Here is a 19,872-nt window from a genome sequence, read left to right as displayed (position 1 = left end):
AGCATGTCAGTGTTCTTCTCAGGCCCTCTAACGATCACCATCTGGTCCAGATGTGTTAAACCACGGAGAGAACTGAAACATGCAGGACGCCGGCCCTCCAGGACCGACTCTGGGGACCCCTGATTTAAAGGGAACCGGTTCTGCTAATTCTGCATTTAGCTTTTCTACATTTGGGTTTAAAAAAGAAAAACACCCAGCCAGTTTTGGCAAGAAGTTAGTGTTTTTTTGGAAGTGTGGTTCGGGGGCCATTTCTGACCCTCTGGAGGATTTTTTTTTGGCCGTCTCTTAGCTACACTGCAAAAACACAAAATCGAAGTATTTTTGGTCTAGATTCTGGCGCGTATATCTTAATACACTTGGAATAAGACAAACTTACTTAAACTGAACTTTTCAATTGATATTAATTCCTTATTATTGATGAAACAATCTGACAATTCCACTGGCAGATTATTTAATTTATAACAAGACATTTTTCCGGTGTTATAAGTTAACATTTCTGCCAACAATAGGTGTAATTTAAGCAGCTCTAGTGACTTTAAAGCTGTCAGGTTGTTGCTCGGTGACTGACTTTGTCATCGGTGATTTTTCCTCAGTTTTCGCCCAGCCCATCGTCAGCCGGGCGAAACCGGAGATGCTCAAGTCCCACTTCATCCCCACCATGGAGAAGCTGAAGAAGCGAGCGGGGAAGGTGGTGGCGGAGGAGGAGCACCTGCGCATGGAGGGCAAGTCGGAGGTGGACAGTGAGAACGGGACCATACGGGACGAGTTCGCTGTGCTCTGCCGGGACCTGTACGCCCTTTACCCCCTGCTGATCCGCTACGTGGACAACAACAGGTCAGAGAGTCGGATCAGCGCCGTTTGGTCACTAGAGCTGCTTAAATTACACCTACTGCCTGTTTTAATTACATTAAAACTCATTTTTAGATTTTATGAGTTCATCTATCATCAGCAGAGTTGGGTTAGTTACTTTTACTTAAGTAATTTTTTTTATTTTATTTACTTTTAGGAGTATTTTTACTTTTATTTTTGTTTGAGTAGTTTTATTATGAAGTATTTCTACTCTTACTTGAGTACAAATTCTGGATTTTCTACCCACTGAAAGAAAAACAAACATGTTATAATTCAGCTGCAGTTTTTGTTCAAGTTTCATAAATTTTTTATTGAAAGAAACGGATTTGGAAAAATTTTCTTTTGCCTCATTTTGTTATTTCGTGATTATGCTTTTTATATGAATCATTTAAGTCCTTAAAATATCTAAATTTCCACTTAACTGTGTATTTTGCTCCGTCTGATGACGTGATTTAAAAATCTTAAATGATTGATAATTTGATCAGTTACTCAGTACTTAATTTTTCACTAAATAATTTTTTACTGTTGTTGAGTAAATTCTTGGACGGATACTTTTTGCTTTAACTCGATATGTTGAAGTCGTGCCACTTTCTCACTCAGCTTTTTCTGTTTTTGTGAAAAGGGCGAGGTGGCTGACCTGTCCGGACCCGGATGCAGAAGAACTGTTCAGGATGGTGGGAGAGGTGTTCATCTTCTGGTCCAAATCACATGTAAGGCAGAGATACTTCATAATAAAATTACTCAAAGTAAAAGAACTTTAAAAAAAAAAAGTTATTAGATAAATGTAACTAGTTACTACCCAACTCTGAAAATTACCAAGTATATATATATATATTTTGCTCCTTCAGGTAAAGGGGATAATTAAGTGAAATGTAAAGATTGTTTTGTGTTTTTGATGCAGAACTTTAAGCGGGAGGAGCAGAACTTTGTGGTGATGAATGAGATCAACAACATGTCCTTCCTCACTGCTGACAGTAAGAGTAAGATGACCAAGGTAAGAACAAAACATTCCCTCCTCTGCAGACGTTTGATCCACCACATACCGAGACATAACACATTAAGAAACTAAACTCTATTAATTTATGTATCACTAACACTCCAAGCAGGGAACGGCGCCAAAGCAATCCGTTCATAGCTGCACATATTCACATCGTCATTTCCTGTTTTTTCTGAAAGTTAAATGCATCGCTAATTAATTATTATGTCATTCATTTCACATTAACGGTTTTGTAATAAATGAAATCTGACACGTCCTTTTCCAGGATAATGTAAGTGGCGGTTTAGTGTCGCTAACTGTGTTTTCTCCATATATCCGATGTCGGTGGTTGGACGCCGGGTCTCTAGGCCGGAGACGGAGAGGTTAGATTGTGTTTGTGCACGAGCGCTGTGCTGATCGCATGGCACCCTGAGTTTGAGAGGCTTTTCATCGAGCTCTCCCCCCATGACTCGCACAAATACATTCACATAAAGGAGATTCTCTGCTTATTCACTGTTGGAGTCGGCATAACTGGGCGTAACAGCAGGAAAGAGACGGGTTCCTGTACACCAAACTGAACAATAAATCAAAAACAAGACAAAAAACAGATATGTGATTAATATACAGTACAGACCAAAAGTTTGGACACATGGTTGTATCCAAACTTTTGGTCTGTACTGTAAATAGGAGGTTAGTACCCAAAACTTTTACTCAGGAATGAATTTAGCGTTTCAGTATTGGCTCCCACTAAATATACCCAATACATAGTTCCCTTGAGTCTGAACCAGAAAGCATCACCGCCATCTTAGTAGGCAAGGGCAGCGTAAGGCATAGTGGACCCACGGCTTTGAGACCAACGGAAAGAAAACATGTGCAAGAGAAAATTGCATGAACAAAATGGCTGCCGTCGGGCTCAGCCCGTATGAGAAAGAGAAGGAAAACATGTCAAGACCGTGTGGCTCCAATCTCGTGCTGCGACACAGTTAGCTAGCAGATAAAATCTACATTAGCAAAGCTAATTTTGCTGGTTCGACAGTAAGTGCTACATTAAATACCACTGATATTCATTTTGTTTGACGTCCAGAGTACTCAAGTATTGTAACTGAGAAACAGTCTTTATACACTTATATTTTTTATAAGTTAGAAACGAGGCGAGCGCTAGTTCTAAGCTTGTGGCTAGTTTATTGTTGCCATAGCAACTCCACAGCAACTGCCTGCCAACATGGCTGTCAGTTATAAAGCTCACGGCAAATATGTATGTGTTAGCTAAAGTGTTTAGCTAACGCGCTAAACCAAAGTTTAGTGCTTTAGGGTTTAGCATATTAGCTAAACTAATGTTTGTTTAGTGCTTAATAATTGCTACTTAATAATTTATCTTTGGCTGGAAAGGTTTCCACCTCATAAGGTTTCAGCTGCAGATCATTTGGGACTCTCAGTCCAGGCTGTTAGCAGCATCAGTTTGGTGTACAGGATCACTCACAATGTTTTTAAATAATGTTCTTTGCTTTTCTCAGAAGTGCTGTCTCCATGTTGGATGGGGCTGGAAGAGGTTTTTCACGTCTGTCTGTATTTGTGTGATGAGGGGGCGTAGTCGGCTTGATGACAGCCGTTTGTAGATGGTAGTGGCCTGAGAGGTTTCATGGTGCTCGGATGAGCAGCTGAGCGTTTGCTCCGCTGCAGCCGAGCGTCATCACCCGTAGTGTTTTTGTCTGATCAATAAACACTTTGCCTTTAGATCGGCCCTGTTGGATTCAGCTGTGGAGCTCGTTTTCTGTTTGTCAAATTCTGTCCCTGACGCTTGGATTTTTGGTTTTTAGTATTTTTTTTTTTTTTTTACAGCATTTCTGCGCCGGAGGATTCTTCTCGTTTCAGCATTTGTATTAACTTTGTGCTCACTACCTGCTTGCAACCATAGAGAAAAGGATTTTTCTGATTTCTCAGACGGCGAATCTGTCAGGGGAACCTAAATCCACCGCAGCTGTCCGCATATCGACTAACTGGACTCTTCGATTCTTGTCGTGCTCATTGACCACATTAAAACTGCTAAATAAGGCAACATCTAATCATTGTGTAACTGATGGTTTGTACAGTTCCTATTAATTAAATCTTATGTCTTCATATGTAAAGTCCTTACTGTAGTCAATGTTTATTACCCGACTCCACGGAAAGTTGTTTTTAAGGATGTTTTCACATCTGATGGTCCGGTGGACTCTGTTCGACTGGGGACCAAAATTAAACCGTTTTTTTACATTTTCAGCTGCCAGTTCTTTCTTTCACACTGACTGAGTCCAATAATCCAAACGAATTGAAAGACCTGTTGCCCTCCTTGCCTGTGGGGGCGCTGCATCAAGAAACACTGAAAGAAAATAACGTGAAATTCTTTGACGAAGACGCTGAGTGAAACTTTCTTCGTCAGGAAACAGCGTCAGATTTTAGCGGTTGTAGGATTTCTCTTTTGTCTGGTAAAAAAACCACAAGCCGTTTCTCTTGCTAGTGCTGGACTAGCGTGATTGTTTTGGTTGTATTTACCCAGAATGCCTTGCATTCTAGTCCACTTCCTGCTTTTTTAGCGGCCTCCGGGCTGCTTGATGTTTATATATGCATTCGAACAGCGAGACTGTGGTTTGTAAGTGGACAAGAGTTCACTATTTGGTCCACCAAACTGAACTTTCTAGGTAAGCAAACTGGAGTTTTAAAGCGAACTAAGCAGAGATGTGAGGATGGGAACCTTCCAGAGCTGTCGGTAGGGAACGTTGTCCATCACACTACTAACAGTAAGGCTGAGCTGTGTTTAGCAGTTGGGGCTGAAGCAGCAATGAACCAAACTGAATGGGAACGGTTCATGTTGGCAGGAAAAAGTGTTTACACACGTCGATTCACTTTGTCTGCATGTCGTTTCTCATGTCAGTTTCTGTGTATCAGTCTGTCACCTCGTCCTGTTTGGTTTTGTGTTAGTTTTTCCGTTCTTGCCTCGTCCTGTTTAGTTTTGTGTTAGTTTTTCCGTCCTAGCTTCGTCTGTTTCCTTCGAGCTTCTTCAGTTTTCCAGTCGTACGTTCTCTGGCCTGCCGTTCTTTTCAGTCTGGAGGCTCGGAGCAGGAACGTAGCAAGAAGAAGAAACGAGGGGACCGCTACTCTGTGCAGACCTCCCTGATTGTGGCGGCACTGAAGAAGATGCTCCCCATCGGACTCAACATGTGCTCTCCTGCTGACCAGGAGCTCATCAATCTGGCTAAGATCAGATACTCACTGGTACTGTGTTCACTGAATTTAATTGACTTTATTTATGGAACAATGTTGTTGTAAACATGCCATGTTAACTTCCTTCTGTACTACAATAGTTTCATAAATAAAATTAACAGCTAAAAAATACACTATAAAATCACAAAACCTGACAAGGTATTTATAGTTTTTCGTCCAAATATTGTGAATTAAGACAAAACTAACTTATAAGTAACTTTTCAGCACCATGAGCTTGTTTTAAGTAAAAAACTCAGTTCCATTATTTCACTTATAATAAGACATTCTTCCCATGTTAAAAGTGAAATAATCTGCCAGTGTAACTAGAACTTGGTTGCTAGGTGACGAGTTGGGTTTGGCTGGGGTTGCTAGGTAACGGTGCAGTGGAATATTCTACCAGTGGAACTAGAAATTTTTACATTATTAAGAAATTATTGACTTAAAACAAGCTCATATGTCTTGTTGAAAATGTCAGGTTCAAACAACCTAAAACATTCAAACAAAAAGGAGAAAGACGAGATTCACGTTTAGATTCACTTGCAAAGAAGAAATTTCTTATTTAATAGAAACATTGCGATTGCAAAGTTGTTTTTTCGACATTAGCAAAAAAAATTTAAACATTTGTAGTGGAAACACAGGAATAGGTGTGTTTACTTTTTAGCTTTATTTTGTAGCATGAAGAAAACAGGCTCTGTAAATGCTTTATATTTTTAGAGTAAATACTTTTAAATAACCAGCAGTCTTCATAATGATGATGTGTTGAAGTTTTCTCCAATGTTTTACCTTTTAGAAAGACACAGATGAAGAGGTGAGGGAGTTCTTGCAGAACAACCTTCATCTGCAAGGCAAGGTGAGTCGATTTTGTTTGACTGTAAGGTGGCTTTCAGAAAACTCTGATGTGAAATATGATGTGGAACAGAGACTGTTTTAAATCATTTGCATCTATCACATCCTTTTCCATTCATTGTAGTAGTTTAATTTAAATGGTGTGTAAATAATGTATTTTAATTAATTTCAGTTTATGTGCCTTCTATTCACAGTAAATGGCATAATAAGTTCTTTACAAAGTATAAAAATGAAAAACGAAATGCTTTTCATATATATAGTTATAGGTGTGAAACACAGCTAATTAATTTAAAACCTTAACATCCTAGTTGTTTCTATGTGTTCTTATGAAATCTTATATTTATTCAGATATACTTCTTTATTTTTATTTTATGTATTTATTTGAATTCCCCTCGACAGTTGATATTTTTAAAATCTTGTTAATAAAATAAATTTTGATTTAATCCAATTGTACAGGCAGATGTTCTTTACAAAATTTTATCTTTTTTTGTTTTGTTTGGTTTTTGAGAGTGCAAACGTGTTAATATGTCTGGAAAATAAGCCATTTCAAAAACCTTCCAACTGTTGAGATACATTTGATTGGGCACTGCAACGTTACCTAGCAACGCCAGCCCGTTACCTAGCAACGCCAGCAAAATTCCAGCACTTTGTGTTGAGCTACTGACTGAATTAAAATCTCATTAAGTAACAGGATAGATACTAGATGCTCCACAATAACCATTTGAAGAATCTGAATTAACCTGAGTTACAACAATATTTAATTTCCCTTTGGATCATTAAAATATTTTTGAATTTGAAGAATTTAGTGCGAAAAATGTGATGAACATGTTTTTGTTTAGCCCACTGATCAGTTTCTCAAACGTCTTCAGGCTAAGAACCAGTTAACCCATTTTGTTAAATGGGTTAACTGGTTCTTAGCTAACTAACACTAACTCCAAAATGCCCATGCAAAAATAAAATTTTTGCCCATGCTAAAATTAAAATATTAACTGACATATTGTTGTTTTCTTTGTTCATTCATGCTGTTTTGTAGATATAACTGACTACAACAAAACAATGAACATGTCGGGGGCATTTTGAGGTATTTACAGATTCTGAAAGTGTGGATCTAAAACTTTATCAAACACAGAAATCAAAAAAGAAGTTGTTCTTTACTACAAATGATTGTGCATTAATTACATTTAGGTCTATATGCAATTTAGAAGCATAATAAAAGAAAAATAGACTTGAGTTGCTTTGGCAGAAACAAAAATCCTCTTCTGTATGAAATCTAAAATAATCCACCCCTTTCCAGCATTTATATTTATCTACTAAATGGTTTTTAATTGAATAAAAATAACAAAAGTTGTAGTTCTGTCCAGGTGAAACCCGTTCATGACAGAGTCGTCCAAAAGAATCAAATCTCTGGTGAATGACGATCATTTAAGTAAACCTGACATTGTTTTCTTCCACTGGTATCTTCAGTTTTTATTCTGAGTGACCCGCTTTAAGCCATTTGACCTTTATTATTTTTAAACATAATCCTTTGCTAAGCTAACTGTGTGTGCAGCAGTTTGAGCTCACAAATGGTTGTTTACATGCAGTACCCGATGATGGACCACAAGGGGGCGATCACAGTTTGAGAAAGCCATCCTAAACTGTTCAAGGAAGCATAACGGGTGACCTTTCAGATTAAATTTGAGGACAAGAAGCCGTACCTTGACAACATTGTTGTTTTTTGTCCTGTGTGGGTCCAGGTGGAGGATCCAGCGATGCGCTGGCAGATGGCTCTTTACAAGGAGATGTCTGGAAAGGCAGAAGACGCCGAAGATCCAGAGAAAGTGGTAAAAAGAGTACAAGAGGTCTCTGCTGTCCTTTACCACATCGAGGTGGTGAGTGTCGCTGCAATTCGCACGGCTGTGGGGAAAACTATTAAAGAAACAAGTTAAAAATGGCTTTTGTCTGCTTTTGTTCTTCAGACTGAGCATCCCTACAAGTCGAAGAAAATGGTGTGGCACAAGCTGCTGTCCAAGCAGCGGCGCAGAGCTGTGGTGGCGTGTTTCAGGATGACGCCTCTCTACAACATCCCAACGTAACAATCCTCACCGCTCTGAACGAAAGCACCGTTTTATCAGACGTTTCAGCAGATCAACAGTCCTTTAACTCGTCTGTCGCAGGCACCGAGGCGTCAACATGTTCTTAAACGCCTACAAGCGCAACTGGTTGGAAACGGAGGGCTACTCGTTTGAAGACAAGATGATCGATGACTTGTCAGTAAGTAACTTCTCAAAGCTGATGAAGATCATCCTCTTCATCAGGTGTAAAACAGAAACTTTTAAAAATAACATAAAGACATTAAATGTACAACGATGTAGATTCACCTACGTCAGTGTTTCTCAGACTTTTTCACTCTAAGAACTACATTTAGCAAACACTCACAGACCACCTAACTTAAAATTGCTCTTGCAATACCACAGCATATGTGAAAGGTGGCGCTGTTTTGAAAATGTGATTGGCCACGATAAAAAGTAAACTCTGGGCATTTTGAGTTATCTAGAGATTTTTTAAGCTTTCTGTTGGTAGAAAACACATGGAAATCAAAACACAACAAATGCTGTGTGTTTTAGTAACATATCACAAATATTTGTAATTTAGAAGGGAAAGAAAAGAAAAATAGATTTGAGTTGTTTTGTCAAAATGAAAGATTTTCTGTTAGCTGTAATTAATTTAATTTTCAGTGCTGAGATGCAGTTAGTCAGCGCGGGGCGCAGCGCTGAGCACCACCTTCACCGTGTGGCATTCAGCATCAGAAGAAACTTTCTTCTGTCTTACATAACTGAATAAAGTTCCTAATTTTCTTACTTAATTCGTTTTTTTATTCTTGAAAGATCAAGAGCATTTTCTCATTTTATAGAGCACTTTTAACTCTTTCAGAGAGTCTTTGAGAAATGGTGAAACACATTTGATTATTTTATTGTAGCTTCCCAATGGTACAAATGGCAAAGTCCCAAACGTCAACGTGTTTTTCGTAATTTCTCTTAATGAAAACACTTTCTGGGCTGGGCCAGATCACAGGATGCCAGGATGAAATAAAAACACTGAAAAACTTTAGAGATTTGGTGAAGTTCAAAACGTCAACAGAGTCCACAGGAAGTAATCGTTTCTCACCATGTGGGCCAAGCGAAGCTAAAAGAAAACCAACATTCGCTCTCATTTAGAACCACTGTTGTTTCCCAAAACCAGAAAGCCTTGGAGGAAGAGGAGGAGGAGGAAGAAGAGACGGAGACAAAGCCGGATCCTCTTCATCAGCTGATTCTGCACTTCAGTCGCACGGCTCTGACAGAAAAACTGTGAGGCCGGGTTTCAGCTTTCGCCTTTTTGAAGACGTCGGTCCATCTTCCTTATTTCTGTTTATTTTTGTTTTATCATTCCAGGAAACTTGAAGTCGACCGTCTTTACATGTCTTATGCTGATATTATGGCAAAGGTACGTTTGATGAAATCTTCTCATCACAGCGGCAGTATTATGTTAAATAACTTATTTTTTAGTTTTTATGGGTTTTTCCCTCATGGAAATCAGGACTGAGTACAAACCAAAACTTTGGACCCACAGTTGTGTCCAAACGTTTGGTCTGTATGGTATATATAGTTTTTTAAAAACTTTGTGAGTGCTGCTTATAGTGAGGTGCGCTCCATAGTCTGGAAAATACTGCAAATAATTTCTTAATATTGATTTAAAAAAGTACTTTTTACACTGGCAGATAAATTCACTTCTAACAAGACAATTTTCTCGAGTAGTAAGTAAAATAATCTGCCAGTGGAAATGGAACTTTTTCTTCAATATCAAGAAATTATTTACTTAAAACAAACTTCTATCAATGGCTGAAAAGTTACTTTTATAAAATAGGAGAAAAATAACTTATAATAACTTCTCCGCAAGAAATAGCAGCTTGTTTTTAGTCAATAATTCCTTATTATCGATGGAAAACCTACTTCTACTTCCAATTATTTCAGTTACAACATGGAGAAAATGTTAATAAGTGAAATATTCTGCGTATTGAACCAGAACTTTTTCAGCTATATTAAGGAATTATTTACTTTATACAAGTTTTTACATCATGCTGAAAATTTACTTATGAGTTAGTTTTGTTTCATTTCCAGTGTATAAAATTTTTTTCTTTAAAATTACTTGGTAAGATAGTGGGTTTTTTATAGTGCAGGAGACCCACTTTCAATATCAGGAAGCATAATTTATAAAAGAAGTTTAATTTCTTTTAAGTCATATTTGATATATAAAGCCTTTTTTTAACAACTGAGGGTAATAGTTACTTTATTGTTCTGAGAAATTGGTGGTAAACACGTCAAAGACCCCATTAATGGATAGAAACTGATGTTTTAATGAATTAACATATTATGATTAAGGCTCTGATTTTGCCGCCGTCTTCCTGCAGAGCTGTCACATTGGTGAGGAGGACGAAGGGGGAGAGCAGGAGGGGGAGGAGCCATCCTTTGAGGTGCGGCAGACAGAGATGGTATGGGGGGACCAGGGGAGGGGACACAGGGGAGTCAGCGGAGAAGCCGCTCCCCGTGCGCCGAGTGACCTCACCGTGACATCACACTCAGCACACCCCCCACCGCAAAACTCCTACCACAGCATATTCCTCGTTTTTTGTTTTTTTCCGTCTCTTTTTATTCTTTATTTTTCGTTCACTCACGCCACTCGTCTATCTCCTGCAGTGGTGGACTGACCTGTGCATGCCTTTGCTGGACCGCCGGCAGGATCGGTGTTGTTGGTTCAAAACGTTCCTAAATTGCATGACTTGAGTGCAGAGAGAAGGTGCAGCTAAAGACAACAACAACAACGTGACGCCCAGAGCAAAACAAACCTCTGAGTCGTTACCAAATCACAGTTTCTGAACTTAAAGAAAACCACATTAAAGGCAGATATCATCTGTTCACAACTTCTACCACAGTAATATTAATTTTCACCATAAAAATCCTGAATCAGGCATCAGTGCATTACCATCTGAATTCATAATATGAATGACAATAACTTACAGATGGCTAATAAATAGTATCTATTTATTATTTATCATTAATAACTGTTTATTATCCGTTAAATAAGGGTGAGAAGGAGACCACATGCTAAAAAAATTACATGCTTACAATGTGGTCTGAAATGTTTAGTTTAACAAATATAGATAAAATATAAAGATGAACTGATCTGGCAGGAAAGCAGTAGATTTAGTCTCATTATCACCCTTAATTAATGCACAATTAACAGTTATTAATGATTCATAAAGTGTTGAGATGAATTAGATGCATATCTATGAACTATTAGCCATCTAGAAGGAGAGCCTTATCTTATTGTATTGTACAGTTGCCCGGAGACCTATTAAACCAGCACCCTATGAAAATGTTTAAGAATGCCTGCATTAAGAAAACTATCTGTAGTTCAACACAGCAGGAAAATGAATGTTTGTTTGTGACAAAAACTGTAATTAAAAACTTTAGGGCATTTAGCTTCTGCTCCATTTCAGACCAACGTTGTTACTCTAATTCTCATCCGAACTCCCTAAAGTTTGGAGTAAGTTTCCCATTAACAGGGTTAATTTTCGTCCTAAAAACTCAATTTAATTCCTCAAATATTGAATTGAGTTTAATATTTAATAGTTAAATATTATAAAATTTTTAAATATTAATGAAATAGTTAAAATACTCTAATACAATCAGAATAGAGCTTTATACGAACTTTCTCTCCTTCATTTAGCTCAGACACAGAATAAAAGTGAGCTAATGCTAAAGCTAATCTGCTAAGCTAAGCGAAAGCAATTATCGATTTAACCCAGAATTAGCAGAAGATTTTGTAGTAAGAAAATGTTCATAATTGTTAAATGAAACATTTTTTTGATGAGAGACATGGTTAGCACACCTCTAATGCGCTAATAGCAGAGCTAATATTCTACTTAGCATTTAGCACTTCTGCTAGCAGCCTTTGCTTCCACTAAATTGAATTTTTCCCAAAAAGTTTCAAAGTGCTAATTGAATTTACTTTGAGTTGAATAAAGTTTGACGTCGGTGTTGAAGTTTTGGTCATCGACTGTGAAGAATGTTTCAGTTAGACATTTATACCCATGCTCTTATTTTGAAGTCTTTTTAAGCAGCAGTTCAATTTCTTCTCCTCAAGTTTTTATTTTTTTTAAAGGAAACTTTAAAAGATGCTTTTGAAATTACTTATTGGCTTTTAAAATGAATGGAAAGGCCTTTGAAATTTATTTGTTTCATACTTTCAACATATTTATAGTTTTTATTTGACCCTGAAATATGATATTTGCCTTTTAATGATTTCAGTTTCGGACGCTGTGATTGTGTAGTTCTACTGATCCAAGCTTTTCTAGAAGGACAGCATCACACAAATTTGTACTGAAAAAAAAATTGTTTTGCAAGGGCTTGTGTCTGAACGTTTTTGCTTTTTTTTCTGGCAGAAAATGTTTTTTTGTGGAAAAATATTTTCTACAAAAATGCATATACTATAAAAATCCTTGTGTATAGTAGGACAGAGTATTGGGGCCAAGCTAAGAAAAGAAACAATAAAATATGAGAATAAAGTCAGAATATCATGAGAGAAGTCAGTATTACGAGAAAAGAGTCGTAATAATACTAAAATAGTCATATTACCAGAATAAAGTAATAATGAGAGTGAAGTCGTATTAATTTGTGACAAAAGTTATAATAATGCAGAAAGTCACAATGTTATGAGAAAAACTTCAATGATACAAGAAAATAGTTGTAATAATACGAGGCAAAAATTATTTTATGACAATAAAATCGCAGCAAAATGTGAAAAAAATTATAATATATAAATAAGCCTGAAGTAATAAGTGAAAAGACGTACGACAAAAATTTATATTATTAGATTAAAGTCAATATTAATATATATTTTTAATTGTAATAATACAAGAATAAAGGTATAAGATTACTAAATTTGTAGTAAGAAAAAGTCTTATGACAAAAATTATATTATGAGAATAAAATCATAATAATACAAATAAAAAGTTATAAAGATACAAGAATAAAGTTATAATATTACCAGAATAAAGTTGTAATAATGCATGATAAATGTAATAATGATATGAGAATAAAATCATAAAATTATTAGAATAACATCTTAGTAATATGTGGAAAACGTCAAACTGTATGACAGAAATTCAAGAGATTAAAGTTGTAATATTAGTAGAATGAAGTAGTAATTTTATGATAAGTTACATAAAAAATTATGTTTAAAAATTTAAAGCATTTCATGAAGTTATACTTTGGTATTAGTTTTATATTTAACAGCTCGACATCAAATTATTATCAGCAGCAGAACTTTAAATAATCAATTTTATTATTATTATTGTCTTTCTGACATTTTGTCTTTATTCTGCTAACATTATGACTTTAATGTTGCAATTTTTATTTTAAAAGTCTCTTAGTCTGGCCCTAATATTCTCTCATAACATAAAGATCCACAAGCGAAGTGGATCTCTTTAGAGAAGCGCGCGCGCCTCCAAATTGCACATATAAGCTGCTTGCTGGGAGGCCAAAAGTTAAAGGTTGTGGAGATTTTCAGGGAGTTTCAGAAGACACTGGATCTTTGAAATCATTTAAAAAAAGCTAAGTAGACACAACTTTTACTGTTTCCATCTGAACCAGATGGGAAAATGTAATGCTGTCCTTCGTAACCCGGTTGAGTAAAAACATATCAGTTACTTATTAACAGTGAAACGAGCCGTTTTATTATTACTGTGTTGACTTTGTGCATTTGCAACAAGTCACTTCCTGACTTGAACCTCCTTTTCCTGGCTAACACGTCTTAGGCTACGTTCAGCCTGAAGTCACACAAATCCGATTTTCTATCATTTTGTTTTGCCTGAATTGGATCTTTTCATGACAGTCTGAACAACACAGATCTGACTTTTTGATTGGATATGTGGTCCTAATGTGACCTGGATCGGAACGGCCAGGTGGCATTCGTCCGACCCGAACGTCATTGATACCCGACAAGAATCTGGTCCTGATGCGCACAAACAGGAAGAAAAACAGCCACCATGGCGGACGATGATGAGGATTAAGTTGTTAATGTGCTTCAACTTTAAAATTGTAAACTTCCACAAACACCGAGCTCTTCTTCTGCTTCTGCACGCTCTCTGTGGGACGTTACTGCGCCCTCTACTGCGCACGCAGGGCACTTTCAGTTCACACTGGAGAACACATACAGGTCGCATTTATGCAGAGTAAAAAAATAAACTAAAATAAATAAAAGTACTTTGTTACTAAGTAGATTTTTCAGGTATTTGTACTTGAGCATTTATCTTTCTGAGGACTTTTTGTTTTTACTCCCTACATTTTAAGAGAATTGTTCTTACTTTCTTCTTGTTACGTCCATGATGACATTGATAATAATGGAAAAAAAACACTGACTGCATAAAGAGTGTTATAGTGTTGGTATTTCACCGTTCAGCTGGATGCAGCCAAAGCAAAGCAGAAGAAGAAAACACTAAGAGAAAAACAACATGGATGGAGATATTATGATTATTATGATTTTGGCTCACAGAATGAACAGTGACGAATGTGCTGCGTTTGTGCAATCTAAATGATCCTGATTGAGATTTGGTTTTAACTTTTTGGTTTATAGTTTACAATATGTTTTATGACTCGAACTTTAAGTATTTTTGACTTATTGGACGTCATTTTGTATCCTTCAAGGTGAAAATTGAACTTGTACTTAAACAAAACAGTCCAACCTGTACTTTTACTTTTACTAGAGTACTTTTTATACAAGTATCTTTAACTTCTGCTTAAGTAGAGAATGTGAGCATATGAAGCTCTGGAAGAAACAAAGAGTCCACTGCACTGAAAACCTCCTAGTTATTCCACCAAATACTGATTTCTGAGCTCTTCTGGCGTTAAAACGTCAGTATTGTTGTTAGTAAATGAATATGAACTTGTTCTCTTTGCATTATCTGAGGTCTGAAAGCGCTGCTTCTTTTTTATCATTCTGATCATTTCTCATTTTCTGCAAATAAATGCTAAATTTGCTGTTTTTAATTTTGGAGACATGTTGTCAGGAGTTCATGGAATAAAAGAACAATGTTCATTTTACTGACAAATATTTATAAAAAGTAAAATCAGAGAAACTGATCATTTTAAATGGTCCCTTAATTTTTTTTTCAGAGCCGTATTTGGAAATGTGAACAACGCAAAAAAAAAAAAAATTTAAACTTGGATTTCACAGAAAATCGGATTTGCTGGTTAAAACCTGCAGTGTGAACGTAGCCTAACTCTCACCCACTAACCCAGGTGTTTTCAGCCCTTATCGTCCTGAAGCTCCACTTTGAGTCCGAACCACTGATGACTAACACAGACTTGTCTTTAGTTTGAACTGGACAGCTAACAGGTCTCCCTCTCTGTGCACACCAAGGACTACAGTAAAAGCCTGCACAGTCCAAGCCCAAGCTCACACTTCAAACCACATCCAGACATGCACTTTAACCTTTCACAATAAAAGACAAATAAGGAAACAGGAGCTCTGTAACCAGAGGAAATCCACAGCGTCTTCAATCATGTCAGACTTTTGAGGGCAGGGTGGAGGGATGGGGTAGATGTAGTTCTGTGTGCTTTGGGAGGGGTTTCATATGCATGGTATGCAGAGGGTGAGGCTGGCTAACCTCTTTTGTCAACAGGATGGTTCCTGGACCAGAGAGGCAGATTACAGTTTAACACCCGATTCCATCACTGCAGAAACAGAAAGTCCCACCAAGTATTTTTCTCTACTTTCTTGTTCAACTATCTTAGTTCACTTGAAATAAGACAAACTCAAATTAAACGTAACTTTCCAACGACATATAGGAGCTTGTTTCAAAGGGGGGTGAGGATGGGGGGGTAACACATACAATTCAGATTTTTCACATTTTTGTGCTTCAATTTAAATTTATACTGCTCCTAAAACAAGCACCATCCAGACATTTGTGGCTGTAAGTTAATATTTTTTGCTGTCTTCAAAATGAGCTGTTTCAAGAACCTCCGGAATGCAACGTAACAAATCAGCAGGCACTGCTCGTTACCTAGCAACCCCAGCAGAGTTCCGCTCGTTACCTAGCAACCCCAGCAGAGTTCCGCTCGTTACCTAGCAACCCTAGCAGAGTTCCGCTCATTACCTAGCAACCCTAGCAGAGTTCCGCTCGTTACCTAGCAACCCTAGCAGAGTTCCGCTCGTTACCTAGCAACCCCAGCAGAGCTCCGCTCGCTACCTAGCAACCCCAGCAGAGCTCCGCTCGTTACCTAGCAACCCCAGCAGAGCTCCGCTCGTTACCTAGCAACCCCAGCAGAGTTCCGCTCGTTACCTAGCAACCCCAGCAGAGTTCCGCTCGTTACCTAGCAACCCTAGCAGAGTTCCGCTCGTTACCTAGCAACCTCAGCAGAGTTCCGCTCGTTACCTAGCAACCCCAGCAGAGCTCCGCTCGTTACCTAGCAACCCCAGCAGAGTTCCGCTCGTTACCTAGCAACCCTAGCAGAGTTCCGCTCGTTACCTAGCAACCCTAGCAGAGTTCCGCTCGTTACCTAGCAACCTCAGCAGAGTTCCGCTCGTTACCTAGCAACCCCAGCAGAGTTCCGCTCGTTACCTAGCAACCCCAGCAGAGCTCCGCTCGTTATCTAGGAACCCTAGCAGAGTTCCAGAATGTTTGGTCAGGTGGTTTTACCGCTGTATGCTCTGTACAAAGGCTGCTAGAAACAGACAAGTGTTTTGTTGTTGACTTACCATCCAAAAACTAGAGGTACGATTCTTTCAGGGTCTAGAAATTCAACTCAGTTGTGATATTTTCCTTCATTCTCACAATATCTTGGGTTTATTCTTGAACGCCTTAATTCTCAAAATTTTAATACCCCATTCTACAAATCAGCAGGCACTTCTGTTACTTAGCAACCCAAGCTGAGCTCCATCACGTTTGGTCAGCTGGTTTTACTGCTGTACAATGGCTGCTGCTGTAGACTTACCGTTCAGAAACCGCTTGCTACATTCTCACTGGTTGTGCAGAGGGCGCCACTTCTGCTTTTCAAAGATGTTTGCATCCGTTTGCAGCCATTTTCACATGTGAGTGTAAACGTTCAGTTTGGGGCGTGGCCAGCAGCAGCTTATTTGGATTTAAAGTGACATGGTGCCCTAACACAGCTAATAGTAGGCCGAATTTAGCAGATTAAAATCTCATTATTTAGAAATGATTTTGTGCACAAAAAAAACCAAACAGTAATGGAGATGTTTTGTATAGGCCATAAATCTATCCTAAACTGTTTGAAGAATCACAGTATTATTTATTTTTAAGTAAATAATTGCGTAATATTGATTTAAAAGAAGTTCTAGTTTAATTAGAACTTTTGAAATGATCTTCGCCACTTGTGACATTTTCCCATTTTATAAGTGAAATAATCTGTGGAACTAGAACTTTTTGTCAATATGCAAAAAATACTGAGTTAAAATATGCTTGTGTATCTTACTTGCTAGTTTGTCTTATTTCAAGTGTAATAAGATATTTGCACTGGAAACTAGTCCAAAATACCCGGCAGTGATGGCGGTGTGTTGCTGTTTGTCTAATAAATAACATCAAGATGCAACAAAACCTGCAGTAAATGTTTTCAGTTCTTTAAGCTCCAAAGTTTCTAATAATTTACCAATAAAGAACCGATTCAGGATGAAGTCACTGAAGCACGTTCAGGCAGAAAACCGTCCACCGTTCTGTTGGAAGCAGAGGTTGCATGAAGTGGAAGAGAGTGTGTGTGTGTGTGTGTGTGTTGTGTGTGTTATGCTCTGGGGCAAAGTGTCGGCTGCCGTCGAGTGTTTGCTCCTCTGGTGAATGTCAACAGTTGGAATAATAACTGCCTCCATGACTAATACACACTGTGTGAGAGCAGAGGTGTGTGTCATTATTGATAATGTGATTATTTTTTATGGAGACTGCAGGTGGGAACGTTGGGCGCTCTGCCGTTTTAACCAATGGGAAAATTAACATGCAGTAGCCATAAGCTCAACCCACAGAGGGCAGCACTGAGGCAAAATATTTAGTTTTTTACACCAAAGTGTCTCCATTTGCACAGAAGCATAAAGCAAGAACCTTATAGGATCAGTTTTATGTATCAGGCCACAGTTAGAAAAAACTTACAAGAATAAAGGAAAATAGTTAGAATAATCTGATTTTGATGTGTTTAATCTGGCAATATTCTGATTTATTTTCATATTAAAACAACTTCATTCTCTTGCGACTTTATTCTCGTAAAACTATGATTTTATTTTAATAATATTACAGCTTTTTCTGGTAATATTATGACTTATCTCTCGTAGGATTTTATTGTATTATTACCTCTTATTTCTGTTAATATTATAACTTTATTCTCGTATTGTTTTGACTTTATTCTCATGAAACTATTTTATTCTAGTAATATTACAACATTATTCTAGTATTGCTATACTTTGACTTTATTTTCAAGTTATTTTGACTTTATCCTCATATTATTTCAACTATATTCTTGTACAATTTTACTCTTGTAATTCTACGACACCTTATGACTTACTCGGAATTTTATTATTTTTATTTGTTTTTCTTAGCTAGGCCTTTCTACGCTGTCATACAATTTAGAAAGTTTATCTACATAAAAAAATTGGATTTTAGTTACTGTTTAAAGATTAAAAACAACAAACCTTTAGCATCCAAACCAATGTGCATATCTAAAATATAAAATATTTAATCAAACGTTTCTCATTCTCTAAAGTGAAAATTGATTTAGCGATTTAATAATATTGTATTTTTAGTTTGTTACTAGGAAAGATCAATTTTATCAAGGCTTAAGCACTAACTTGTTAATTTAGGCGAAATTTAAGTGATTTATTTACATTTGTCTGTAAATAAGATGCAACATTAGATGTAGTTTTAGCAGGAAGGCCTTCATAAAGCGGGTCAGAGTGTGAAGGCAAGTGTGTGTGTGTGTATGCGTGTGTATGCGTGTGTGTGTGTGTGTGTGTGAGTGTGGGGGGCAGTGCAGACCCAGTTGACGGGGTTTCAGCTCTTCTTCTTCTCTTTTTGCTCTACAGGAAAAGGAAATGGAGAAGCAGAGGCTTCTGTACCAGCAGTCCCGGCTGCACAACCGCGGGGCTGCAGAGATGGTGCTGCAGATGATCAGCGCCTGCAAAGGTCAGCGCTACTAGCGCTAGCGTGCGCTGCTAGCGCGTACTGCTAGCAACCAGCTACAGTTACTCAGTTACTTTTTTGAAAAGATTACCTTTTATTTTACTTTTACTTGAGTAAAATTTCTGAATTTTCTACCCACTGAGTGAAAAACAAACATGTTTTAACCAGACACAGACTCACACCTGCAGTTTCTGTTAAAGTTTCATAAGTTTTTTTTATTGAAAAAAACTAAACTATTTTCTGTTCTTTGATTTTGTTATTTCGTGTTACTTATATGAATTATTGTCATTTTGGTCCTTAACATACCAAAATTTCCACTTAACTTTATATTTTGGTCTGTCTGCTGATGTAATTTTTAAATATTAAATGGTTAATAATTTGATCAGTTGCTCAGTACTTTTGCCAAATACTATTTTTTACTCGAGTAATTTCTTGGACGGATACTTTTTACTTTTACTTGAGTAAAAATATATGAAAGTAGTGCTTCTCTTACTTGAGGACAGTTTCTGTCCTTCTCTGCTTGTTTCACTCATAATTTCTGACTCCTGTTCTTTCATAAGTGATTATTGATGTTTCACACCTGATGATTTTATGTGATGGACCAAGTGACAATCATTTTTTCTGATTTTTATTTGTAAAAAGAAATGAAAATCACACCTGTTGGCATCGAAGTGACTGAAACAAATACATTTTCTTTTTTAGTTTGGTCAAAAGCACTTTTTGTGCCAGAAAAGTTTATTTTATTATTATTTTTCAGCTTCAAAAA

The 19,872-nt window shown here is 37.2% G+C and overlaps 1 protein-coding gene across 1 annotated transcript in view; it reads left to right on the top strand.

Annotated features, from left to right (window-relative positions):
* The window catches only part of ryr1b (ryanodine receptor 1b (skeletal)), a 119,463-nt gene that overhangs the window by 76,726 nt on the left and 22,865 nt on the right, over positions 1-19,872 (top strand). The window contains exons 69-81 of the mRNA XM_044120336.1: positions 594-834; positions 1,472-1,559; positions 1,751-1,843; positions 2,194-2,208; positions 4,904-5,074; positions 5,853-5,912; positions 7,645-7,779; positions 7,867-7,979; positions 8,065-8,161; positions 9,131-9,237; positions 9,322-9,373; positions 10,338-10,400; positions 19,010-19,109. Coding sequence (XP_043976271.1) covers positions 594-834; positions 1,472-1,559; positions 1,751-1,843; positions 2,194-2,208; positions 4,904-5,074; positions 5,853-5,912; positions 7,645-7,779; positions 7,867-7,979; positions 8,065-8,161; positions 9,131-9,237; positions 9,322-9,373; positions 10,338-10,400; positions 19,010-19,109 — 1,335 coding nt within the window. The remainder of the gene's footprint in view (positions 1-593; positions 835-1,471; positions 1,560-1,750; positions 1,844-2,193; positions 2,209-4,903; positions 5,075-5,852; positions 5,913-7,644; positions 7,780-7,866; positions 7,980-8,064; positions 8,162-9,130; positions 9,238-9,321; positions 9,374-10,337; positions 10,401-19,009; positions 19,110-19,872) is intronic.

The sequence above is a fragment of the Gambusia affinis genome, linkage group LG06 (assembly GCF_019740435.1).
Source record: "Gambusia affinis linkage group LG06, SWU_Gaff_1.0, whole genome shotgun sequence".
In the NCBI taxonomy this organism is placed as follows: Eukaryota; Metazoa; Chordata; class Actinopteri; order Cyprinodontiformes; family Poeciliidae; genus Gambusia; species Gambusia affinis.
Note: the sequence above shows the minus strand (reverse complement) of the source record. Positions and strands in the feature narration are given on the sequence as shown.